At 41.1% G+C, this 27,408-nt stretch overlaps 1 protein-coding gene across 1 annotated transcript in view; it reads right to left on the bottom strand.

Annotated features, from left to right (window-relative positions):
• The window catches only part of TFRC (transferrin receptor), a 29,559-nt gene extending 3,062 nt beyond the window's left edge, over positions 1-26,497 (bottom strand). Inside the window, exons 1-18 of the mRNA XM_079764272.1 lie at positions 26,398-26,497; positions 20,100-20,158; positions 18,887-19,094; positions 18,181-18,379; positions 16,952-17,101; positions 16,707-16,809; positions 14,836-14,949; positions 14,137-14,235; positions 13,127-13,266; positions 9,655-9,812; positions 7,833-7,952; positions 6,058-6,143; positions 5,828-5,891; positions 4,346-4,413; positions 3,742-3,800; positions 3,418-3,499; positions 2,192-2,413; positions 961-1,101 (exon numbers count right to left, since the gene is read on the bottom strand). Coding sequence (XP_079620398.1) covers positions 961-1,101; positions 2,192-2,413; positions 3,418-3,499; positions 3,742-3,800; positions 4,346-4,413; positions 5,828-5,891; positions 6,058-6,143; positions 7,833-7,952; positions 9,655-9,812; positions 13,127-13,266; positions 14,137-14,235; positions 14,836-14,949; positions 16,707-16,809; positions 16,952-17,101; positions 18,181-18,379; positions 18,887-19,094; positions 20,100-20,135 — 2,049 coding nt within the window. The 5' untranslated portion in view covers positions 20,136-20,158; positions 26,398-26,497. The remainder of the gene's footprint in view (positions 1-960; positions 1,102-2,191; positions 2,414-3,417; positions 3,500-3,741; positions 3,801-4,345; positions 4,414-5,827; positions 5,892-6,057; positions 6,144-7,832; positions 7,953-9,654; positions 9,813-13,126; positions 13,267-14,136; positions 14,236-14,835; positions 14,950-16,706; positions 16,810-16,951; positions 17,102-18,180; positions 18,380-18,886; positions 19,095-20,099; positions 20,159-26,397) is intronic.
• Between the last annotated feature and the right edge of the window lie 911 nt (positions 26,498-27,408).

Genomic DNA, 27,408 nt, shown 5'->3' with positions numbered 1-27,408 from the left:
AGAATCTGATACAGTAAAGCCACTGCCACTATCCCACTTCCAAATGTTCAATTTCCCTTAATTTAAGAATGCTGAGAATTGGGCTATTAATCTTCTATTAAAACTGTAAAACTATGCCGTAACCGGTTTGGCTCAGTGGATAGCACGTTGGCCTGCGGACTCAAGGGTCCCAGGTTCGATTCCGGTCAAGGGCACGTCCCCAGTATGGGGTGTGCAGGAAGGAGGGCAGCTGATTGATGTTTTTCTCTCATCGATGTTTCTAACTCTCTATCCCTCTCCCTTCCTCTCTGTAAAAAAAAAAAAAAAAAAATCAATAAAATATATTAAAAACAAAACAAAACCTATAAAACTAAATGTCAATTCCTTTGTAAAAGTGAACTCTAGTTGTATTTTTTGTTGTTGTTTTTCTTTTTTGGAGCACACATCTGGAAGATTTACAAATTTCTGCGGTAAAAGAATCTTCTGCTTCTTCCAAGCAGCCTAAAGGCTGGATTAGACAACAGAAATGTAGAAAAAATGACTGCTAAAATAATGATCTCTTCTTTAAAGATGTGTTTAGCCCAGCTGGCGTGGCTCAGTGGTTGAGCAACAACCTATAAACCAGGCGGTCATGGTTAGATTCCCAGTCAGGGCACATGCCTGGGGTTTTGAGTTCGATCCCTGGTGTGGGGCACGCAGGAGGCAACCGATTAATGGTTCTCTCTCCTCCCCCCCACCTTCCGATCCCTTCCTTTCTTAAATCAATAAAATATATTAAAAAATAAAAATGTTTCTAAAGCCTAAAAAAGTTAACACTAGGTTAAATGTTTCTTATATTTCCAAGTTTTATATGTTGATTTAGATCTTTTAAGAGTTAAAATCTGCAAAGGATTCGAGGCTTCTGAATTTATACTTTTTAGAAATGCAAGGTTTACCAACTAAACTTTAACATATTTCTTCCTTTTCTAAGAGGTTACTTACTCTCATGATACGGTCATTGATTTCCCTCATGACAAGTCTGTCTGTTGTATCTGAATTCTTATAATCTGTTGTTAGTTTGGAAGTAGCACGATAAAAGTCTCCACGAGCAGAATATAACCACTGTAGACTCAGACCCATCTCCTGTAGCAAAAGACATTCCATTCACTATTAGATATTATATTCCCAAGGATGTTATTCTATACCTTTCTAATTTAGGTGTAGCAACTGAGAGTCTAATAAAAGGGGGTGAACTCACAGACAAGTGCAAGATCCAGAGAAAGCTAGATTAAAGCACTTGTACAGGAGGTTCCAAGCTCTCTAAACTACAGCAATATGCTCATATTTAAGCCCAGCATACAGTACATAAGCTCATATTTAAGCCCAGCATATAGTATGAGTATGACTCTTGGTCTCAAAAGAAAATCATACTAAAAAAAAAAAATTAACATAATGTACTTTAGTCCAAGTATATAACCCTGTGTAGTATATTGTTTCCAGTTCAACTTCCCTATGGGAGAACACATGAAGCATTTTGGTTCAACAAACTTCAGAATCTAGTTATTTCCATCTGGTTAAGTTCCATTTTCTGATCAGTTACAATTTGTTTCAAGAAAGCCATAGTAAGTCTTAGTTGGTTGGAGTGTTGTTCCGATATGCCAAGGTTGCTGGTCGATCCCCGGTCAGGGCACATACAAGAGTCAACCAATGAATGCATAAAGAAGTGGAATAAAAATTGATGTTCCTCTCTCAATTTTTAAAAATTAAAAGGAAAGCCATAATAAGATTTGGTTATCAGTTGGAAAACACTTTTGATTTTATCAAGTTTGACTACTATAAAGGATGAACGCTAATTAAGACTGTAACTAACTACTGGCTATGTTCTCTCTCATCATGTCATCTCCAAAAGGCATATATAATCTAAACTCACAGGTTCAAAGTCATGGTTGACACCTTTAGTCTCTGGGTCCTAGCTCTTTATGGATTGCTTGGAATACATGAACAATAGAAAACATAGTTCTAGATACTGATATACTTGCCATGGTCTATTCTAGATCTATAACCTCCCAACTTCCTTTTCAAATGAATTATGGATTCTAAGGAAAATTATACCTCAGTTCACATTAAAATGTATTTTAGTTACCAACCAAGTCCTTCCCCAGGAACAGTTAATCATCATTATTCAAATTGCTTAATACTGCAGCATTAAGAACCGGTTTTAATTAGTGCTCACCTTTACGTCTGTTTTGAATTGGTTCATATCCCTCACAAATGAAAGCATTTTCTCGTTATACATTTCATAGTTCAGGTTCAATTCAGCATTATGGGTAAGTTTAATTATGAGTTGACCAGCAACTTCTGCTGCTGCACGAGCCATTTTGTTCAACTGAGGGACTTCCTGATTCAGTACCTCATAGGTATCCTGGGTAGTACCTAAGTAAGGATAATCTAAGTCCTGAAAAACAAAGCGAGGTTAATGTTCTCAGGTAGGTTAGAAAAGTAACATTCCAGATACACCATCAAGGTAATAGGAACTATAATTCTTCCTTTGTTTCTTAACATATTCCTAACCCCAATTTTTTCTTATACACTACTTTAAAAAACACCACTTTTTGTTATTTCTTTTAACCTAACCTACTCTAAGAATAACTACTTTCTTTTAGGCTCCATAGAATCCATGTTCTATTATATCAGACTAGGGGCCCAGTGCATGAAATTCGTGCATGGGTGTGTGTGTGTGTGTGTGTTCCTCAGCCCAGCCTGCACCCTCTCCAATCTGGGACCCCTCTCACAATCCAGGACTGCTGGCTCCCAACTGCTTGCCTGCCTGCCTGCCTGCCTCTAACTGCTTTTGCCTGCCAACCTGATCACCCCCTAACCACTCCCCTGCCAGCCTGATCGACGTCTAACTGCCCTCCCTTGCCAGCCTGGTCACCCCCAACTGCCCTCCCCTGCAGGCCTGATTGCCCACAACTGCCCTCCCTCTGCTGGCCATCTTGTGTCCACATGGGGTCGGCTATCTTGTGTAGGAGTGATGGTCAATTTGCATATTACTCCTTTATTAGATAGGATACCCAGAACAGATTTCTTCAGGTTATATCCTGTTATCTTTGATCTGGAAAGTTTGACTCATTTTAATGAGGAAAGAGGAGAGCATATGTGAAATGTACTTTCAATATAAAGTGTTACTACTCTCAGATGATATCTTCTAAACCTCCATTGGCCAATAAGTAGCTTGTTATTAACGGTTCTTATTTAATTGAAGTTTTAGCAAATAAAATCAATGCTAATTAGGCTAATTGAGAACAATTCTATTGTAAAACTGATCATAAGGTAGCATAATACAACAACTGCACGTGTATAACTTCCTAAAAACATTGTAAGCACTCTAGGAAACTTGTTCTCAAATTTGATGAAAGAAGATCCAAGATACAACACTTCAGAGTTCTTCAAACTTACCCCACAAAAAGAGAAAGAAACTGCTGGGATTCCAGAATATGCAAGGAAAGGCAAAGCAGCATCATCAAGAGAAAACTTCTCCCTGCAAGGAAAGAAGGTGTTTTTTCAGAAAGTTTTCTTAAGAACAGACAGTGCTACCATGTAACCTTACTCCTAGGACCCCCCCCCCCCCCGCCAAAAAAAAAAAAAAGAAGTCTTAAAAGGAATCTCTTTAGGTATAGGTAATCTCACTGCAAAGTTACAGTCTCTGCCTAACACAGTAGGTGCTACTGTATGATTGTTATTGTTTTTCTATCAGCTGTTCATTCACTTGTCTCAACTTACACTTTGTTCATCCAGTTGCTATCCCGATATAGAGACAACCCAGTAACTGGATGTTTCACCTGTTAAATAAGAAATTAAGTTATCATTAAAATGAACCTTTCTGAAATTTATTTCTCTTTTATAAACATTTATTAAAAGACACTACAGTTTTATTGTATCTCCTTAAAAAAAATTTAGGACAAAACAATCTCAAATTTGGTTCCTTACTCTTTCAAAACTATGGTCATTCACATGTCTGTCTCTATTCAATGAATATTTTATCTGACCATCTGATTTAAGTCTCAGGGATAGTTTAAGTCCATTTAAAACCTTCCTTAACATTCTGACTCTATAGACAACCTCTGTGGGTACCTGCAGTACAGCTTAGGCCTCGTGGAACTCTGCTACATATTCCTAAACAGACTACATATTGTTTGTGATCAGAGCCCTACGTATACCACTCCCGTGGTTCAACAGGCTGGGGAAAAATAAGCCAAGAGCATGACTGAAATAACGCTGCTATAAAATTTATTCTAAGTTCACTTTAGCTATCAATATTTTTCACCTTATGTGAATTAGGCAAAAAATTAAAGTTATATATTTTCATAATTTGGTATACACTTACGTCTTGCATCGTTTTCTCAATGAGTGAATACAACAATGGGCTGGCAGAAACCTTGAAGTTGCTGGTACCTGCAAAGAGATTATTCCAACATTGCGCCTTCTCTAGTCAAGCAATTTTCACACTGCTACTTCAACGAAAAGTACTTGGCAAATAGGAAGACAGGAGGATAATAATAACCAAGATGAGTGGCATATACAACCTATCCTCTTAATGAAGTAGATGAAAGTTCTTTAGTGACCACTAACCTTAATTTGACTCAACTGAATCTCTTACTGCTTGAGTTTGCATACTTTAATGTTAATGATTTGTTTTTTTGGTTTATCCATGTTAAGGCAGTCATCTGCTAATTATAAGTAAGCTTGCTATATTCAAAACATTCTGCTGTACAGATAAAATGGCAATAATGATAAATCTAGTAAGATTTCGTTAACTCCTTTTTTTTATCTATGATGCCACAATGTAGTAATATGTGAACTAGTCTATAGAAGTGCCATTCTATATGACATGATTTAGTTCCTTCTGGTCTAAAATACCGTCCAGACTACTGGTTCTCAAACTTTAGTGCAAGCATATCAAACTTGCGGCCAGCATGCGGCCCACAACGAATATTTTTGTGGCCCAGCCAATATAACGGTATGTAAGAAATATTTTAATAAAAATTTCATAACTGAATTTTTACAATATCCTGCTATACATAGTTAGTAACGAACTACAACGTTTGCTAATGACTGATTACTAAAATTGTGTTACATTCATTTCCCTATGCGCCTATGCTCTCCACTGATACTAGCAGCGAATATTTTAGCAGCGGATTGCCACATCATTAGTCTTGTAGTGACTTGTTTGGTGTGTGCAACAGGAAATATTTCGCTTTCGGGGAACAAGAAAAATAGGTTTATTTGTGTTACGCTTATTAATTTGTGCAGTTATTCAGTGTCTGTTAAGCTAATGTTCAAGAAAAAATATTAATTTTTATTAAAATGTTCTATTATTTTATGTTAACAATTACTCATTTATTTCAGCCCTTTGTATTCAGCATGCCTCTATCGAAATAAACCTACGTTTCTATGAAAACTGAAGTTTTTGTTTTGCGGCCCACATAAATTTAAACCAGTTTATTTGGCCCGTGTTAGCCTTTTGAGTTTGACATGCTAGCTTTAGTGCATCAAAATCACTTGGAATGCTTGTTAAACCAGTTTGTTGGACCTATGCTCCAATTTCTGACTCTAAGGTCCGAGATGGGGCCTGAAATTTCTTCATTTCTAACAGTTCCCAGGTGATCATGATGCTGCTGATGTGGGGACCACATTGAGAAACATTGCTCTGGACGAGGCTATCTGCACCCATTTTAATTTAATAAACAATTAAGAGAAAGCTACGTGAATCTTTTGATCTAGAAACGGCCACTGTAAATTGTAAAAAGTAGTAAGTGCTGCTTTAGTTTATCTAAATTCATGAATAGCTAATGAAATGGATACTCACCAAGAACAGCTTTATCCAGATTAATGTAAGTGAAAGCCTTTATATGCAAGCTGGAAAGGTATCCCTAGAAGAGAAGGAAAAATACTCATGTATCAATCTAATTATCACATAAAGTAACCATTATTAGGAGTTTCTTTTAAATTTGGATTCTTTTGGGACTCAATATTCTATTGAGAGCATGGTTTCTGGAAGACAAGTTAAGACAACACAAGTTTGGGTGCCATTCATACCTCCAGCCATTCAGTGGCACCCACAGCTCCGAAGTCACCAGCACTCCAGCTGGCAAAGACAATGCTTCTTCTGGGTTTAAACCCGCCTGAAAGACAACAAAAGGTTAGCTTCATTTTGGGGAAAAAGTATAGGCAGACAAAGTGACTTAAAGATAAAATCAGACACTTCTAACTCAAAACAGCAGATTAAAAAATTATTTTCCTTTTGAGGCCGCAGGTGAAAACAAACAAATTTTGAAAGTGATCTACATGATCACATTATAAGGAAATAATAACTGTTGAATCACTATGTTGCACACTGAAGCTAATGTAATATTGTATGTCAACTACATGCAATAAAAATAAATTTTTATAAATTAAACAAAGTAATCTAGAAAGAAAAAGGTAGGTAATCATCTGCAAATAAGATTTCAAGTATGCAGCGGGAACCAGCTTACTGAAAAGCACTTTTTTCAGCTCCATTCTTTGGAGTCCCTTACCTGTGGACCAAGATATATTTGAAATCACAGTGTATCTTATTTGAGAACAATTTGCTTAAAAGTATGTAACTTAAAAACTGCTTGAAAAACAGTTGTTATGAAATAAGATCCAAAAGATTCAATAATGCGGTGAAGGTTTGCATGTGTGTGTGGGTAGGTATAGAGGAGTCGCAAATACCATGGGAAAAAGGCTTCAAAGTGAGCTTTTATGTTACATTTATAATATGCAAATGTTTTCCCATATTCATAAATATATCAAATTATACAAGTTTACAATCCTATTTAAAAAAAGGGTATTATGCAAATTGACCAAATGGCGGAACAACCAGTTGCTATGACCCGCACTGACCACCAGGGGGCAGACGCTCAATGCAGGAGCTGCCCGCCCCCATGGTCAGTGAGTCACAAGCCGGGCTGACTGCTGGCGAGTGCAGCGGCCCGCCTCCGTGGCGCTAAAGGATGTCCAACTGCAGCTTGGGCCATTCCCCCAAGGGCTTCCAGACTGCGAAAGGCCGGCCAGGCTAAGGGAGCTCCCACCCCCCAGTGCACGATTGTTGTGCACCAGGCTTCTAGTGAAACTATAAAACATCAGTACAGAGATATGTAACTGCTTGCTTTCAAACAGATTCCTTAGGGGCCATGTTAGATTTACCACATCATTCTGGGCATGTCAAACTCAGAATTAGGGCCAAATATAACACTTTTCAGTATCTCAAAAGAAATGGATGGGCCCTGGCTGGGTAGCTCAGTTGGTTAGAGCTGTCATTCCAGTAAACCAAAGTCTCAGGTTCAATCCCCAGTCAGGGAACGTACAAGAATCAACCAATGAATGCATAAATAAGTGGAACAACTAATTGATGCTTCTCTCTCCCTTCCTCTCTCTAAAATTAATCAATCAATAAAATTTTAAAAAATGGATGATTCCCAGTATAATGAAGACACTTCATGGAAAGCTGTTTCAAAGTCAAAGGCAGGGATATAATGTATAGCATAGAGAATACAGTAAATGATACTGTAATAACTTTGTATAGTAACAGATGGTTACTAAACCTATCATGGTAATTATTTCATCAGGCATATAAAATGTCAATTCACTATGTGGAACACTTGAAATCAATTTGTATGTTAACTATATTTTCAAAAGTCAAAGGAAGATATAACAAAAGAAGATCTGCTTTATATTAAAGAACTCAATGTTTAGAAGGAGTGACAAAGGTAAAAGTGAGCAAAGCATGCTATAACATTTAAAACTATATGTAGCACATAGATATTCAGGTTGTCAAATTTGCACTCTACCTTGAAAGACCAAATCAGAGAATGTCTGGGCAAGTTCCAATAGAAGGGCTGTTCCCACACTGGATTTTGCAGCTCCAGGACCCCAGGCATCCCTCTGGGCCCCCACTATAATATAGTGACCTTAAAAAAAAAAATACAATGAGTTCTTAAATTGTTAATAAGCACATTCATAGAAGGGTAAAAATTAAGTAGATGCATTAAGGGTAAGAGAACCTTAGGACTTTGGGATTAAAAATTTGTATGAGAATACTAATATTTTTCCTTATTAGTACTGGTCCTCTTTTTTACATTATCAATTAAGTTTACTCATCAACTGAGTATTTGTGCTCACTTAGCCTATCTATACTAATAAAAGGGCAGTATGCTAATTAGACCAGACGTCCTTCCAGATAAAGCCACAGCAGCTGCAAGGGCCTGTCCAGCACCACGGTCCCTTTTGTAGAAGCTGCGGGAGAAGGCAGAAGGCGGTGCCACGGGAGAAAGGAGAAGGCTGGCCCCGTGCAAGAATGGAGGTGAGGCCAAAACCGGTTTGGCTCAGTGGACAGAGCATCGGTCTGCGGACTGAAAGGTCCCAGGTTCGATTCCGGTCAAGGGCATGTACCTTGGTTGCGGGCACATCCCCAGTAGGGGGTGTGCAGGAGGCAGCTGATCGATGTTTCTCTCTCATCGATGTTTCTAACTCTCTATCCCTCTCCCTTCCTCTCTGTAAAAAAATCAATAAAATATTTAAAAAAAAAAAAAAAAAAGAATGGAGGTGAGAAGGCAGGCGCCGTGGGAGAAGGGAGGTGAGAAGGCCAGCACCGGGGAAGAAGTGAGAAGGGAGAAGGCCAGCTGAGGGAGAAGGGAGAAGGTGAGAAGGCCAGTGACGCAGGAGAAGGGAGAAGGTGGCAGTTAAGGGATCAGGTCAGGAGGAGAGAACAGTTAGGCAGTTAGGGGGATCAGGCCAGGAGGGGAAAGCAGTTAGACAGTTAGGGGGATCAGGCCAGGAAGGGAGAGCAGTTAGACAGGGGCATCAGGCAGGTGAGCAGTTAGAAAAGCCAGTGGTTCCAGATTGCGAGACGGGTCCCAGATTGGACAGGGTGCAGGCCAGGCTGAGGGGACCCCACCCTCCATGCACAAATTTCGTGCACCGGGCCTGTAGTCCTATATAAAAGGCTAATATGCAAATAGACCAAACGGAGGAACAACTGGTTGCTATGATGTGCACTGACCACCAGGGGGCAGACACTCAACGCAGTGTCAGTGCACTCCCACAGGGGAAGTGCCCCTCAGTCAGAAGCTGGACTCACAGCTGGTGAGCACAGTAGTGGTGGCGGGAGCCTCTCTGCCTCCATATCAGGTGGACATCCCCTGAGGGCTCCCAGACTGCAAGAGGGCGCAGGCCGGGCTGAAGGACAAATTTCATGCACCAGGTCTCTAGTTGTTTAACAAGCAACTTAAGTCCAAGGATTTCCAATACTCAATGATATGATGATTTGAATGCATTTAAAAGATAGATGACCTATTATCAGTATCAGTAAATTATAGCCCACATGCTGATTCATTATGAATTGTCTATAGCTGTTTTCATGATATACTTAAAAGCAATTTTTAAGTCACAATGGTCAATTTTTGACAAGTTACTTTCCTGAGGCTTTATTTAGCTCCCAAGGAAACCAATAGCTAAATGACTAACTTTAAGATATACAAGAGTTAGCTTTTCACAAAGCCAAGAAAGCCTTTCTACACTCCCTACTCTGGCCACATGCTTAATAGGGAGAAAACCAGAAATACATAAATAGAGCAATAGACACAGTTAGATAGAGAAATCAGGGGTCTTTACCTGGTTCTTCAAAACCTTTAATAACACCAAAGGTATTTAAAATTCTTATCTCTTTCAGCACATTGTTCACAACGAGTTTCACATTCCTATTCTGTGTGGTTACCAGCTTACATAAAGCATCTGTTTTCCAAGAAGAAGGGCAGTCTCCTTCCATATTTCTAGAAGTAAAAAACAGAAATCAGCATTGAGTTACTGCTGCTTTCCCCAGGTTTACAAAATCAGTCCTTCTTATATACAGTAGAGTTCTAGGTTAAGAGGTCATATAAAAGAACATACAAAATTTACTCCCTAGTGGCTATGTTTCTTATTCTGATCTGTAGACAACCATGAGTTACTTCCTGTTTAAGCACATATTCTTACCTTTTTCTTCTGATGTGTGCCTTTCTGACAGAGAGTATAGTTTACATTTAAAATATATACCAAGATGGGCTCAGAATGAAGTTCATATATAAAAGTCCATTAATATATTCCCATGTTTGCCCTAGCCGGTTTGGCTCAGTGGATAGAGCATCAACATGTGGACTGAAGGGTTCCGGGTTTGATTCCCGGTCAAGGGCATATGCCCAGGTTTCGGGCTTGATCCCCAGTAGGGGGCGTGCAGGAGTCAGTCGATCAATGATTCTCATCATTGATGTTTCTATCTCTCTCTCCCTCTCCCTTCCACTCTGAAATCAATAAAAAATATATTTTAAAATAAAAGAATGACTTGAAAGAGACCTTTAACCCTTTGCACTCGCTTCCTTTTTTCTCGATTCCTTTATTCTAATGCTAACCGTGTCGAGTCGCACTCGACATCCGAGTGCAAAAGGTTAAAAATTTTATATCTACACTAATAAAAGAGAAAGATGCAAATTGACTGTACCTCCGCTACGCCCACAAGCCAATTAGGAGCTAGTATGCAAATTAACCCAACAAAGATGGCAGTGGCTATGGAGCTGGAGCAAGCAGGAGGCTTGGGTTTTCCCTCTCACCCTCCCACCTCCCACCCCCACCCCCGCCCCCGTCTGCCCTGGCCTTCGCTCAAGGCTACAAAGTTTCAATTACAGAAGATAAATAAATTCCAGATACCTGCTTCCAGCCTGCCCTGGCCTCCGCTCAAGGAGGCGCTGGAAAAAAAAAAAAGCCCCTTACCCAGGCTGGCCACACCCCCATGTGGTGAGGGTCCCTGCTGGGGGGCTTAGCCAGCCTACAAACAGCCATCAGCCCCTCACCCAGGCTGGCCAGGCACCCCAACGGGACCCCCTACCCTGAAGGGGCTGTGGCAAGCCTACAGACAGCCATCAGCCCCTCACCCAGGCTGGCCAGGCACCCCATTGGGGACCCCCTCCCTTAAGGGGGTGTGGCCAGCTTGAAACAGCCCTCAGCCCCTCACCCAGGCTGCCCCACGCCCCTAGGGAACCCCCACCCTTATCCGGGACATCCTTCAGAGCAAACCAGCTGGACCCCACCCGTGCACTAGGCCTCTATCTATACTAATAAAAGGGTAATATGCTAATTAGACTGGGAGATCTTCCAGGAGACCTTCCAGACATTCTTCTGGACAAAGCCACGGTGGCGGGGCCAAGGTAGAGGCGGTTAGAGGCCAAGAGGGGAGGGCAGTTGTGGGTGATCAGGCTGGTGGGGGGCGGGGCTGTTGGGGGTAAGCAGACCAGCAGGGGGGCCAGTTGGGGACGAGCAGGCCGGCAGGCAGAGTGGTTAGGGACAGTCAGGCAGGCAGGCAGGCAGGCAGGTGAGCGGTTAGGAGCCAGCAGTCCCGGATTGTGAGAGGGATGTCTTACTGCCGGTTTAGGCCCGATCCCTGTAAACCGGCAGTAGGACATCCTTTGAGGGGTCCCAGATTGGAGAGGGTGCAGGCCGGGCTGAGGAACACCGCCCCCCTCCCCGCCCCTGCACAAATTTTGTGCACCAGGCCTCTAGTATATATATATTCCCACATTTACTAACACCACTAACATGGGTAGTATGTATACAGGTTTATCTCAGTTATAAAAGAACTAGAGGCCTGGTGCACGAAATTTGTGCACTCGGGGGTGGGGTGGTGTCCCTCAGCCTGGTCTGCACCCTCACAGTCCAGGAGCCCTCGGAGGATGTCCGACTGATGGCTTAGACCCACTCCAGAGGGAGCGGGCCTAAGCCAGCAGTCAGACATCCTTAGCACTGCTGTGGAGGTAGGAGAGGCTCCCGTCACTGACGCTGTGTTTGTGAGCCCAGCTTCTGGCTGAGCAGTGCTCCCTGGTGGTTAGTGGTCATGGTGACCAGTCGTTCCACTGTCGGGCTGAAAACAGCTTTCCGACATCCGCCAAGGGGTCCCAGATTGTGAGAGGGTGCAGGCCAGGCTGAGGGACCCCACTGGTGCACAATTGGGGCTGGGAAGGGACGCAGGAGGTTGGCCAGCCGGGGAGAGGCCATGGGAGGGCTCTAGGGTGTGTCCAGAGCATCTTTCTCAGTTCTGATCGGCTGGACCCCAGCAGCAAGCTAACCTACCGGTCGGAGCGTCTACCCCCTAGTAGTCAGTGCATATCATAGTGATTGGTCGACCAATTGACTGTCTGCCCTGTGGTGGTCAGTGCACATCATAGCAAGCAGTTGAGTGGCCTTAGCATATCATTAGCATATTATCTTTGACTGGTTGAATGGCCAACTGAATGACTGGACACTTGGCATATTAGGCTTTTATTATATAGGATATTCTCAGAGAAAGGTAAGTATCACATGATCTCACTCTTATGTGGAATCTAATGAACAACATAAACTAAAGAAAATAGATCTAAAGACACAGAAGCACCGAACAAACTGTCAAACCTCAGAGGGAAGGTAGAGGAGGGTGGGCAAGTGGGAAGAGATCAACCAATGAACTTGTATGCATATATGCATAACCTAGGAACACAGACAATAGTGGTGAAGGCCTCAGTGGTGGGTGGGGGCATGCACCAAGAGTTTGATTCCAGGTCATGGCAGATGCCCAGGTTTCAGGGTCGATCCCTAGGAGGCAGCTGATTGATGTTTTTCTCTCATCAACATTTCAATCTCTCTCCCTATCCTTTTCCTCTCTCTAAAAACCAACAAAAACATTAAAAAAAAAAAAAAAGAAAGAAAATCCAAAACTAATGAGTATTATAGCTCAACATGAATCCCAACAGATCTTCTCCAATAACTGAACGGGTTGCCATAGGCAACAAAGTGTTTAACCACAGGAAGTATTCAAACAAAGCGATGCTAGGTATACTGCACAAGGAATTCAATGAGTGAATTGAACAAGGACTCCTTGAGTTTATAAATCCAAGGTCTATCATTAATATCACTTTATGTTGGAAAATTTCATTTTTTATCTATACCAAGTTAATAGCTATCCATCCCCAAAATGACCCAAATGTGGAAAACAATAGCCAATTGATTTAAGACTTTATCAAATCAACAGATTATCCTTAATCATAGTCTTACCCTGCAAGGCAGTTTTCAAATAAGAACTTACTCAAATAGTTTCTCTGCAGCAGTTCTGGAAATGGTTTGAACAGGTATATTAGGCAATCCTGATGACTGAGATGGTGGAAACTGAGTATGATTGAAAGAAGGGAATCCCGGTGTATAAGGGTCACCTGTTCCCAGATGAGCCTAGTAAAACAAAAGAGTAATCACCTCTATCAGGTACTTATTCAAGAAATTTCCCAGTAAGATTCAGATGGAGTATGAGGCGATAGCCCAAGCTTAGTTTAGTACCTGAAAGTCTGTAAGTGTGAGTGGCTCTATGATACATGACTCTTGCTTTTTATGGCATGTGCCAAATTCAATTCAAGACACTACAATAGTCTCCCCATCAGTGGGAAATATATTCCAAGACCCTAGTGACTAGGGCCTAGTAGATGCTTGAAACTGGGGATGAGTACTGAACCCTACATATACTATATACATACATATACTTTATTGCTTCCTCTTTGGCATATACAAACTGCTAGCATCCCCACTCTTGCACTTTGGGACCATTATTGAATAAAATTAAGCTTTTTGAACATAACCACTGCGATACCATGCCAGTCAATTTGATAACGGAGATGGCTACTTAGTGACTAATGGGCAGGTAGTGTATATAAAATTGATACACTGGACAAAGAGATGATTCCAATCGCAGGCTGGACAGACTGGGATAACTCAAAATTTCATTATGTTACTCAGGAAAGCACACAATTTAAAACCTATGAATTATTTCTGGAACTTTCCAGGTAATATTCTCAGATCACAATTGACAGTGGATAAATGAAAGCAAAACAGTGGATACTAGGGGACTAGATTATACTGATAAAGTACTTTTAGCAATAAGTAGCAACTAGGTTTCAATGTCATATAATTTACCTTCTTGCTTACTGCTAAAACTCTCCCAGACAAAAGTATTTAAGGAAGGCACAGTTTTATTTCTACCAATGTAAGTGAAATCTAGCAATAATTTAGGGAACCCAAAAACTCATTTGCTCAAAAATAAGAACTCACATGTCCAAAGACTGGAAGATCTGCATTAACAACAGGAAATTTAGTAGAGTCCATGTAGATCAAAACACCAATTGCATTTAAACTTTCAGCATTTGCAACCTAAAAAAACAAAACACAAAGCTCAGAATATGAAGAACTAATCATATAAATTTAGAATACATACTAGACTTCATGCTAACTGACAAAGGGTTATAGAGGATAACACCTATACTCCCTATATTCAAAATAGCTTATGTTTAGAAAAAATGTCTTAATAGTAACTAAGAGTTTAGAAGAGAAATAATAAAAACCCATCCAAGATATTTTCTGTCTTGATATGTTCCATTCTAGCTCCTTGTGTAGGTGTGACTTTTAATTTTCCTTTTCCTAAAACCTACTTATAATTGATGAATATATACACACACACACACACACACAAAAAAAAAAAACTTTGTTACATAGGTAATTTAAATTGCTTTCACTGAAGCATTTTTGATGAGTTCATTTTCACTGAAAGATAATGGATACAAAATAATCCAAGCGGATATGCCAGTTTTGAAGTATCCTATTGACTTTAGATAACTGGTATTCACTGAGTACTTTAATAAATTTATATTATCAGGTATGAGCATTTAAGACCACTTGTTTTCAGAATGTAATAAAATAACAATAGCATTTAACTGAGGAAGCTTATGACACCAATGTATAACTCATACTTACCTTTTCAGCAAACGTGATTTTCCCTGCTCTAACAAGCACTAAAGATCCGTTCACAGGAGTGCTTAAAGCCTCAAAGTCTTCTTTAGTGCCAAAATTAGCATGGACCAGTTTACCCTAAAATAAAGACATCAGACTTAATGAGCATTATGGTATTAGAACAGCCAGAGTCTAAGGCAGAATGGTTTTACAGATCAAACTCAAGAGGTAAAAAAGGACCAGGACCTAGAAAGGACACATGTGATTTCTAAAGTCAAAAGGAGTCAGGGATGCCTGACCACTGTGGCTCACTGGTTGAACATTGACCCATGAACCAGGAGGTCATGGTTCGATTCCTGGTCAGGGCACATACCCGGGTTGCAGGCATGATCTCCAGAAGGAGGCAGCCAGATCGATGATTCTCTGCCATCAATGATGTTTCTATCTCTCTCCCTTCCTCTTTTGAAATCAATAAAAACATATTTTTTAAAAAAGTAGTTAGGGTTATCAGGAATGAAGTCAACATTTCTGGTCTCCTACATTCATGTCTTTCACTATCCCAGGCTATCTTTAATCTACATTGATATATTTAGATTAAGTAATCTATTTTACATTGCTTCAGACATCTTGGGGGAAGAGAAAGGATAGCAAAATATGTTAAACACAGAGATAGGCTAGCCATGGCAGCACCAATTACGTAATGGTCTCATACTTGAACCCCAGACAACTGAAGACATACATACTCCCTAACTGAAAGCTCTGAGAATAAATTTGTCCAAGAATGGTCTATTACAGTGGTCAGCAAACTGCGGCTCGTGAGCCACATGCGGCTCTTTGGCCCCTTGAGTGTGGCTCGGCGTTAGAACCTCTTCTTCAAAATAGACTCACCCAGGCCGAAAACCGACTTCTGCACATGGGTCACGAAGTTTCAATTGCACTGTACGTGTGCGCCCGCACGTGGTATTTTGTGGAAGAGCCACACTCAAGGGGCCAAAGAGCCGCATGTGGCTTGTGAGCCACGGTTTGCCGACCACTGGTCTATTATAACAAAGCAACTTGCATAGATCAATATTTAGATGTTTATGTAAGCTGTCATCATAATGTTCCTAAACTCTACTAAGAGTTCAGATAAACTGACATTAATAACCAAATATCTAAATAGAGAAAGCTTGCAGAGGAACTAAGATCCTTAATGTTTTTTAACAGAACAATCCACTCACCTCCAAACCCCTAACTCGTAGGTAACCAGGCAAAGCGACACAGCACAGGTTAAGCAGGAAGACAAGAGAACAATAAAACTTCCATCTGGCTTAAAAGGCATCCACTAGAAAGGCCCCTGACATACGTATGTGTGGTTTTATAACCTGAAAAACCTAGACAGAACTATTCTATCTAGCCGTTTTTTAATTTTCGTAATAGTTGGGCCATATTTGCCTAAGTTCCATGACAACAAGTATTAAAGAATCGAGCTAAGATTGGTTGCAGCCAAGATGGTATTGATCTGTCCCCACACAAGGAGGAATCTGATATATGCAAATACATACTACCATGTGTCAGGCACTGTACAAAGCTCTAGGACTCCTTCTTGAATCTACGCATCAGTCCCTTTCTCCAGGTTACTGAAACCTTTGTAAGGCTGGGAAAGAACCCCAGCAAGAGCAGAGTGAAGAGAAGGGAGCAGTAGGATTACTTAGAGCCTTGCCAACCAAGATGAAGATCTGAGATTTCATTTTAACCATGGCATAGGAGGGTGAAGAATAAGAGTATCTCATGACCAGTTACATTTTACAAGTAAATTTATACTATAACTCCTAAGAACAGTAAAGACAATGAGCTTGTGAGCTATTCAACAGAAAGAAGAAAAAAAAAATCATGCAGTATTTTGTCTTACTTACAGTAACTGTCGTAGCCTTACTGTACGCCACGTAACCCTGAGGATACTCCACAAGGAATCCCGCGCCATCTTTCACATTCATTAGGGTCACTGAGTTTGGATCACTGTTAAAAATATGTTAAAATGAAGCTAAGACCACCATTGGGGAAAAAAATTAAATAGCTTTAATACATTTAGTCTTTGCTATATTTATCATTAACTAAAGTAGCTACTTCTATAAAATAAGTTTACCATCTTTCAACATACCTGCCTTTGACCTGAATCTTAACAAAATGTTCATTATGCCAGGCTTTGCTGAATTGAAGTTTACGAAATTTATCTTCAATATAAAAAGCAAGGTTTGTATCTTTTTGAGATCCAGCCTCACGAGGAACATAAGAATTTTCATTCAGCTGCCTGGAGGAAAAAATGTCACTCTTAAAATAAACATTAAACTCAAGTATCAAACAAATTGTTTTTTAATTGAGAGAACATTGGTTAATAACATTACATAAGTTTCAGGTATAGACCATTATTTTCACCTACTTTAAAGTATTGTGAATCCCCTGGAAGCAAAACTGCTTATTGTGATCTGTCATGGCTATTTGTAAATATACATGGCATATTAGTTATTTGATCTTTTTCTCTTAGTAGACAATACTCTCACTTCATTCATAATGCCTGATGTACAGTACATACAAAAGTATTCATCAGATGGGATAAAAATGCCAATATTTCTAATTTAAGACTAAAAGAACTATTGTACCATTGGAAACTATAGGAAGCTAGTAAAGCTAGAAAAAGGTAAAATATAAATTTGTCCTTTACAGTGTTAGATATGTGTATAAGGAAGAATTTAAAAATCTAAGGATCGCCCTTTTGTGGCTCAGTTGGTTGAGCGTGGACCATGCACCAAAAGGTTGCTGGTTGATTCCCTGTCAGGGCACCTACCAGGTTGTGAGCTAGATCCCCTGTAGAGAGGTGCAGAAGGCAGCCAATTGATGTTTTTCTCTCTATATATATATAATCAATTTAAAAATATCTAAGGACAGAAACCTTTACAACACTTCTTAAGGCATGAATTAATGAGTGAGAACATAGTATTCCTTGATTTCCAGAAGAAATCAAGGAATACTAGAGACATGTCAATTAGTCTCGACCCAGAGAATCATTGATTGGCTGCCTCCATTGGGGATCAGACCCACAACCATGTGCCCTTGACTGGAATCGAACCTGGGACCCTTCAGTCCAAAGGCTGATGCTCTATCCACAGAGCCAAACTGGCTAGGGTGGACCTGTGAATTCTTTTTAAGAAAAAGCAAAGTCCCCACAAAAGTTCTCCTCTTTTCCCTATCAACATAGTTTGAATTCTTTACTTACTCCTTTACCCTCTAACAAAACGTGGGAAGTCTCCCCTACTCTAAAAAGCCTTTCCTCCAGACCGGTCACCTTTGTTTAGATATTAAGGTCGAACTTGTGAAGTCGCTCAAATTTACCTGATTGTGTTGGTGAACTCTATGGTATTCAGTTTCTTTGACAACATTGCTTTGAGGTCTGACCAAAATAACTGGGGAGATACTTCAGGCAGTTTCTCTTCAACTTCCTCTTCAGTCTCTATCTCTGGAGACTCTGTTTTCTGACATTCAGTTTTTGGCTCTACACGTTTGCAATAGCCCAAATAGCCAATCAAAAATCCTAAAGATGAAAAATTACAAAACTGAATTCACAGAATTTTATTTATAACCTATTGCTATAGGGATTAAAATATTCTCAGTTAGTCTTGAGAATACTGTTTTTAATCTAATTTAAAGCAGTTAGAAAGGAATCAATGTATGTTTTATATATTTTAAACCGTTTAATCTAATAAATTACATAATAATTTTTTTTTAAAGTTACCTTTTCAAAGCATGGGTGCCTTTTCTTCCTAGTAGCCTTCCTTGAATCCTTAGGCCAAGCTTCTATGCTACAAATATCCTGAGCATATTTCTAGTCTAACATTTGCACATTACACTGAAATGATTCATGTGCCTCGTTCTCCCACCAGGCTAATCCCAAAGACAGGTATAGAATCTTAATTATTGTATTTCTACTACCTCGCACAATGGCACACAAGAAGGTACAATATAAATGTTTGCTGAATTGAATTAACAACTTCCGAGAATTGGTGACAAGGAACATTTAAGTTTTAAATGGCACTCTTACCAATCAAGAAAAAGATGATGAGAGCAATAGTCCCACAGCAGATTAGTCCATTAAGCCTTTTCCGTTTTGCGGTGTGAGCACGATTACCCCTCATGTTATTGTCAATCTCTTCTTCGTCTGCAGCTAATTTCATCTCCACACGACTGTTATCGCCATCTACTTGCCGTGTGAGACTAAACCGGCTATACGACAACGGTTCTCCACCAAACTGAGATTTTTTTAAAAATAAAGAAAGCATTAAGAAGGGAGTAGGAATATTAACAAAAACATTTGGTCAGGCAATATACTTATTATTGGGCCATTACTATGACTTGTGATATGTTCTTAAGGAAAAAGAAGTCCCTGCCCTAGCCCATTTGGCTCATTGGATAGAGAGTCGGACTGGGAACTGAAGGGTCCTGGGCCGATTCCAGCCAAAGACACGTACCTGGGTTGCAGGCTCAATCCTGACCCTGGTAAGGGTGTGTGGGGGAAGCAACCAATTAATATGTCTCTCTCACATCTAGGTTTCTCTCTGTCTCTCCTCCCTTCCACTCTCTCCAAAAATCAATGGAAAAATATCCTGGGGTGAGGATTAACAACAAAAGCAGTTTCTTTTTTCAAACCAATATTCTTCTGTGCACCCAGTTCTGTCAATGGCAGGTTATGGCTAGAACATATACTGGCCTTCTTCATCTCCTTCAGCCTTTTCATTCAGGTATGGTTATGTAAATACATGTTGATCTATGCTTTTAGTTCTTCTGATTTACTTGGCAGTTCCCCTCCACAATGCCCCAAATACCCTGAAAGTCCTGACAAGATTTTCCATAATTAATTCTATTCAATACTAAATACTATATTCTTCTTTTGTGGGATGAGTTATTTGTAAATGAATACCTGATAACAGCTTTGGATAGTATTTCATGCTTACTTGGTGAAAGTCATTATTGCATACTTCACATTCTTTTTTTTTTTTTAATAATTTTTTTATTGATATTTTACAGAGAGGAATAGAGAGTTAGAAACATCGATGAAAGAGAAACATCGATCAGCTGCCTCCTGCACACTCCCTACTGGGGATGTGCCCGCAACCAAGGTACATGCCCTTGACCGGAATCGAACCTGGGACCCTTAGTCCGCAGGCTGACGCTCTATCCACTGAGCCAAACCGGTCAGGGCCATACTTCACATTCTTACAAACTATTGACAGAAATATAAACTTAAAATATCTTACCAAGTTGGAGAATGCTGATCTGGCTTGATCCATCATTCTGAGCTGCCACACAGAAGAGCCTAGTAATAAAACAGAATTATCCTAATGAGATAGATGCCATTGTATCTAAATAATAAAGGCTTTTTATTACCACACTAGATTATGTATCAGTTACTTTTTAAATTTTTTAAATATTTTAATTCTTAATTTTTAAATTTTATTATTATTATTTAATCCTCACCTGAGGATATTTTTCCATTGATTTTTAGAGAGTGGGAGAGAGGGAAAGACAGAAATATCAATGTGAGCGAAACACATCTATTGGTTACTTCCTGCACGTGCCTGACCAGGGCCTGGGCTGGGGAGAAGCCTGCAACCTAGGAATATGCCCTTGACCAGAGTCGAACCCAGGACCCTTTAGTCCACAGGCCAATGCACTATCCACTGAGCCAAACTGGGTAGGGCTTAATTTTTATTTTTTAAAATATATTTGTACATTTCAGAGAGGAAGGGAGGAGACAGAAACATCAATGATGTGAGAGAATCATTGATCGGCTGCCTCCCGCCCACCCCCTTCTGGGGGTGTGCCAGACCAGGAATTGAACCATGACCTCCTGGGTTCATAATCGACGTTCAATCACTGAGCCATGCCAAATAGGCTCAAATTTACTTTTAAATATTATCACCTTTCTAGAAAGGGCTTCTCACCAAGATATTTAGTTTACATGACAACTAAGCTTATTGCAATCTTTGATCAGGTATCAAATTGAGGTACGGTGGGTAGACAGCCTCAAGGACATTATTGGGAGAAATAAGAAATTACAATATATATTATATACTGGAACAGTATTGCATCAATGTTAGATAGATTTGGGGAATGTGATAATGGTATTTCGTTTTTGGAGATTAATGGGTAAAAATTTAAGGATGAGGTATTATAATGCCTTTAACTTTCATTTAAAAAGTATATAAGAATTAAAGCAAATGTGGAAACTGTTAACGACTGATGAGTCTAGGTAAAGGGTGTATGGATATGCATATTACTGTTATTTCAATTTTTCTTGTGGGCTTGAAATTTTTTTCAAAATTAAAAACGTGGGGAAAACTAGTTAGACTGTCATCCATGGTATGTAAATTTATGTAACTGAATTTAGTTGAAGGGACAATACAAAAGAAATAGATTGGCACCTGAAAACAAAAAGCATCTACAATAGAAAAGGAGAGAAAACCTGATCCTTCTGATTAAATGAACAGTTCCTATAAATTACATGATAGATCTTTGATGCAAAAAGAATACACAAAAGGAAAAACATAGAGTATGCTGTTTCCTAGATGAAGAGCCAAATTATCTGATTGGTTAAGTGACTTGTTCAAGGCTGAAAAATTATAATCTAAAAATGAAGTTCAATGTGTTACTGGGTTATAGAAATTGTGTTCTCGCTTCTAAAAATATTAAGAAACTAATCTTAACTTTTTCCAAAGAAAAACATACCTCTGTAGCCAATAAAGTCCTACGTTAAGTTAAAACATAACTATTAACTGAAACCTGGATTTTTAATTTGGTTTGAGTGCATCCAGACACTGGAAAATGATGAGATGTATAAAATGAATATTTATGCCATACCATCTACTTTATGGCTTTTTCTATACTACCAGTACATTTACAGCACATTTAACACCCACATGACACAAAGCAAGTTGTGAGATATATGCAGACTGTAAAACAAGACATTATAGAAACTAAAATTAGAAAAGTCTCCTATCAAAACCTATAACACATTTTATTTAAGTCCGTAGCTTTAAATAAAATGTGTTATAGGTTTAAGACCAGAGCCAATAACCAATAAATAGATCATATTCTTAGAAGCACAATCTCTTGCCCCATCTGGTACAAAATGCTTATCACTATCGCTGCACCAGAACTGCCCTAACCCAATCACTAGAGCCAGAACTAGAAGGCCCCACCCTGAGCCAATTCTAATCACCCTTTTCTGGGAAAAAGCAGTTTACTTTCATGCTCATCTGAATCAGCCATTCCTCAAGGTTTCTAGTTTTAAATTAATTTTAACACTGAAGTGACAACATATTTTAAAAAATGATCTAAATAAAGGATTTAAATAAATGAGGAGATTGAGTGATTGCACATCTACATTAATAAAACATCTAAGGACGGTTTTGTATAATTAAAACCAAAGCATATTTTTTACTGAGAAAACAGGTATTTCTATTTCAATCCCCAGGTACAAAATTGAGACTATAACATAAAAGGAATCAAGTCAGAGGAAAAAATTATGACATAGGCAATTCCTATTTTAACAGACCTGTGAATATAATGCTATGATATCCACAAAAGTTATTCCTGAAGTTTTACATACAGCAAATTTGAGTCATTCTTTTAAAATTACCTCACACACCCATTCTGTTTCAAATAAAAATAAAAAAATAAAATAAAACTACCAAAACACATAGTAAAGCCTTCTATTTAAAAGAACCCCTTAATGAATTTTCTTCCAACTGAAATCATTAATTTAAATATTCTAAAAGCATGGAAGAGAAACTTTCCAGACTAGTTGCAATAACACTACCCTATCTATAAACACATCCAGCAACTCTTATTTGGCTTATTTCAAGATATCACCACCAATGCTGATAATCTATTACAAGAAACAAACCAGCCCTAACCAGTTTGGCTCAGTAGACAGAGTCGGCCCAAGGACTGAAGGGTCCCGGGTTCTATTCCAGTCAAGGGCAGGTACCTCGGTTTCAAGCTCGATCCCTAGCACTGGTCGGGGATCCCTAGTACTGGTTGGGTCTCATATGGGAGGCAACCAGTTGATGTGTCTCTCTCACATGTTGTTTCTCTCTCTGTGTCTCTCCTCTTCCCTTCCACTCTCTCCAAAAATCAATGGAAAAATGTCCTTGGGTGAGGATTAACAAAAAGAAACAAACCAAACATCACTTTGATTTTTATTCATATGAGTACCTGGTATACCTTTGGTGTTCTTAACAATAAACGGGAAAACTACTCAGTTGCTCACATTAATAATGATAATTAAGGTAAGCAAAACAGAGCCCCCTGTTTCTGAACATGAAATGGAAGGAGGATCAGAAATGTTTTCAATTGAGCCATGGAATGGAAGGCAGGAGACAGGCAAAGGGAGTCAACTACAATCTCAAACTTCTTTAAAATTCAAACATTATTCCCACTTTCTTTAATGTGGCATTAATTTCTATTTCATTTTTTAAATACAGTAATTATCTTGAGGTCTTAAGCTCCTTTGGGGTGTCTCAAAACCAGGAGGGCAGGAACTAAACTATACTTTCGCCTATGTATAACACTCAAAGCTGCTACTCCATTTTACTTGAAATAAAAACAAGACACTTGTTATCACTGAAAAGAGGCCCCAGTTCCAAAGTCCTTGGAGCTCAGATAACGTGAAGTTCCTTTTGCCTTCTTGAGGCTGTTCTAGAGGCCTTCACTGCCCTCTACTCTCTCCACATGAAACAGACGCCAGTCATGCCTTTACCCACTAACATTCTTTCCCTGTTCTTGAAGTCCTACTCAAGGGCCATCTCTGTGAAGCCTCTTCTGATTGTTTTGCCTATCCTAAATAATACTTGACATGGAATTACATGGTAATGAGATTCTATTTCTTAATATAGGGACATGCTTAATGTATGGAGTTCATTTTTCATATCATTTGGAAATGATAAGAATATAATGAAACCTGATATCTGGAATCGTTTCCTATACGTCACTATTCTGTTTTATCCTGAAATCACTGAGCAAAGCTTGGGTAGTAGGGAGATTTTTAAAAGTAGAAAACTTTAAAGCTTACATGGGTAAGGCTCCAAGACCTCAAGCAATTGATTACTGATACCCATTTTGCAAAATATTTCCCTAGACAACTAACTATGCATTTGCCAGTGAAAATGAGACTACATGAACTTATAAAACTTTTGCAGGACCCTCGGAACTCATACTTGAATATACACAGAATGACTTGTAAAGAGAAGGTCAAGGTCTTTCCTAGCTTTAAGAGCCTACATTGAAAAGGCATTGGAGGAAATAAAAGAAAACAAGCAGTATCTTTACTACCATTCAGCTTTCTGAAAAAAAGATTGCCCAATTGGAAGATCAGGACCACATGAAGTCATTGCAGTTTGCCTGTGTAGTGCTCAAGGAAAGCCTACAGAAGGCAAACACACAAGAAGAGTTCCAAATGGCCTCAGAGGACTTAAAAAGGCCTCAGAGAGAGAAGAGAAGAGAGACATAGATTGGTTGCCTCCCGCACAGAGCCTCAATCCGGGATCAAACCAGCAACCTGGGTATGTGCTCTGACCGGGAATTGAACCCGCCACCTTGGGTGTACAGCAGGATGTTCCAACTACATCAGCCGGGACAAGATCATTTTTAACTAGCTTTCATTGTTGTCTAATTTAAGTTCAGCTGTGAGCCTTGCTTCATTTTCAGTAAGTACATGTACATTATCAGAGGCAATAAATGCCTCCCCTGAGGGCAGAATTAGCCAAGGCACTCTTCCCTAGCCAACAATCTTCAGCACAGACTAGAAGCACGCCATTACCTGACAAAGAACATTCCATCAAAGACAAATTATGGTAGCTAATCCTCACTTGAGGATTTTTTTTCTATTGATTTTCAGAGAGTGGAAGGGAGAGGGGAGGGGGCAGGAAAAGGGGGAGAGAAAGAGATAGATATCTATTGGTTACCTCCTGCATGGGGCCCAGGGACCCTGGATCCCAGGTGTGTGCCTTGGGACCCCCAACACTTTGATGTGTGCGCCAACACTTGTTGGCCAGGCTCAAAGACAAATTAAAGGGTGCTATGCTGTTAATAGGCTTTTGGAAAATTTAATATCAATGACAAAAATGTTTTAATTCTGGATTTTTTTGGTCAAGCATACGGAGTTTGTTATAATCCAAAACTGAGGGGTGTGTGTGGCTGGGGGAGGTCAGCAGGGCCAGCAAGTACTAGCATGCCTAAATTTTCACAACTTTTGTAAAAATCACTTAAAATATTTGTCAGAGGTCAAGCGCCCCAGCTCAGAAACAACTGAATCAGCATCTAGTATTCCAAACTCATATATAAGCACAGAATAGAGATATCAGGTATCTACATAACCTCGGTAACAGGACTATGTCCTACTGCAATCCTGTTAACCCCCTCAACCCCGCCAAGAAAACAGGATAAAAGAGCAGTCAAGTTCTTTGGGGTACCCAAGGTCACCACAGTGTGCAGAGGTAAAAGCGTTAACCGAAAAAAGTCACAAAGTCCCCTTCTCCCAGCGACCACCTTAGAGAGCCGTCGGACCAGAAACGGTGACACAATGGACCTTTGACCACCTCGCCAATTGTGCAAACCGCTTCCAATCCCAACAACTTTTACTAAAGCCTCTAGACCACCGCTTTCACAAAGCCGACGTTTTACTCCCAGGGTCTCCCATTTCACAGCGAGGAGAGCCGAGCCAGTCGGTGTTCAGTCGGCTCCCTGTCTGGGGAAAACTGAGAACCCACACACAAGCCCAACTGCAGCGAGAGGCCGGCAAGATCAGGTGATGCCGGCGAGTTCCAATGCACAGCTGCCAGAAACCCCTATCGCCATGCCCCGGGCAAACTAGTCATCGAATCCAGGGCCGCTCGGTTCCCTTCAGCAAGTGAGCCCAGGTCCCGGGGCGAGCGCCAAGGAAGCGAAGGGCCACCAGCTCAAGGTCACCCCCGCACCCCGACAGCCATTCCCCGGGGACACTTCCTAGCGCGGCCACGTGCTCGCAGCGGAGCGGGCCAAGCCTGCAGCGGCGTGGCTGGCCCGGCGCGGGGCGGACCCCTCGCCCCCGAGCCCGCGGCGCAGGGCTGTCCGCACGAGGACCTGCATCTTTCCAGGGCCTGCTCGTGAGAACCCGGGATCGTGTGGCCTGAGGGGCCGGAAGCAGAATGGCGGGGCGCAGGGTGACAGTTGGGAACCCTCCAGCTCGCCCTCAGAGTCCTAACAGGGACACCACGCGGCTCTCGGCGGCTGAGGCGAGCAGGGAGCAGAAAAGAAGGCAAGAGCAGCCCCGCCGATCCGCCCCGGTGCACCTGCCGCCCGCTCCTCGCGCCCAGGCGGCCTCCTCCCCATTCGCACGCGGGCCCCGCCACCCCGCCCGCCCGCCCGCTCCCTGGAGGCGCGGCAGCTTCCCCACGTCGCCCGCGGCTCCCGAGGAGACGGGACAGCCCCGAGCGGGGCCGCTCGGCAGATGGCCCGGACCTGCCCCGCAGAAGCAACGGGTCGTAGGGGTTCTAGCAGCGGCGCGTCACTCACCCCGGAGCCCCTCCGCCCGCAGTTAACCGCACCTCCGCCGACTGAAGCTGACACTCTGAGCCGGCGGCGGTCCCACCCGCCATTTATAGTCTGGCCCCGCCTCCTGCGACCCCCCGCGGGCTTGCGTCACTTCCTGCCGCACGTACACCTACAGCGGCGTTCTGCAAACGGATCGCCCCCGGCGAAACACGCGCGGGACCTGGGCCCGCCTCCAGAGCGAGCGAGGGGCGGGGCAGGGTGAGGGAAAAGGCGCCAAGTCTTTAGGTGCCGGCGGAGCGGGAGGGGCGGGAGGGGCGGGAGGGGCGGGCGGGGCGGGAGTGATTGACACACCACCTGCAGCCGGGACTCTCCGGGCTGGGGTGCGGCCCGCAACTCTACAACCCCGATCCTTCAGTCTAACCTTGACGGATCACCAGGCCTTGCAGGGCAAGGTCAAATGGTGTTAAGGTTTGCTCCTAAATGTTGTCTTCTTACACCGAAATAATTCCTTTAAAGCATATGTCCTTGGAGGAATATTAGGTAGCCACTAAAGCCATATTGTGCAGATATATTTTGCAATCTCGGGGATACTTAGGCTAAGCAAAGAGGAAAAATAATTAAAAGCAAAATGCAAATTTGTACTTAGGATGTGGAAAAGCTACCCATGAACCAAGACTGGCCGTGCTTTACCTAATGTTTAATGCGTGAGGGAATGGAAGGGAAACAGAAAAAGAGATTAGAATGATAGAATTGAGGATGAACTTTTATGTTCATTGCCATTGTTACAGGATTCTTCAGTGCATAATAAATAAAATTGAATTCTTGCCACTTTATTAAACACCTTCCAAACATTCACACCCTCTCCCTGCCTCTTTGTAACCTATGGTCCGGTGAGGGAGATTAGACAAGTGTACAAAGGGAAAAAATGATGGGTGCTATAAAAGGATTAGAGATAAAGCCTTTTCAAGATAAGAGCCCTTGGAGAGTATTATGGTAAACGAAATAAGTCAGTTAGAGAAAGACAAGTATCAC

The sequence above is a fragment of the Cnephaeus nilssonii genome, assembly GCF_951640355.1.
Source record: "Cnephaeus nilssonii genome assembly, chromosome: 3".
Lineage (NCBI taxonomy): Eukaryota > Metazoa > Chordata > Mammalia > Chiroptera > Vespertilionidae > Cnephaeus > Cnephaeus nilssonii.
The sequence above is the reverse complement of the archived record's forward strand: the minus strand, read 5'-3'. Positions and strand labels throughout refer to the sequence as shown.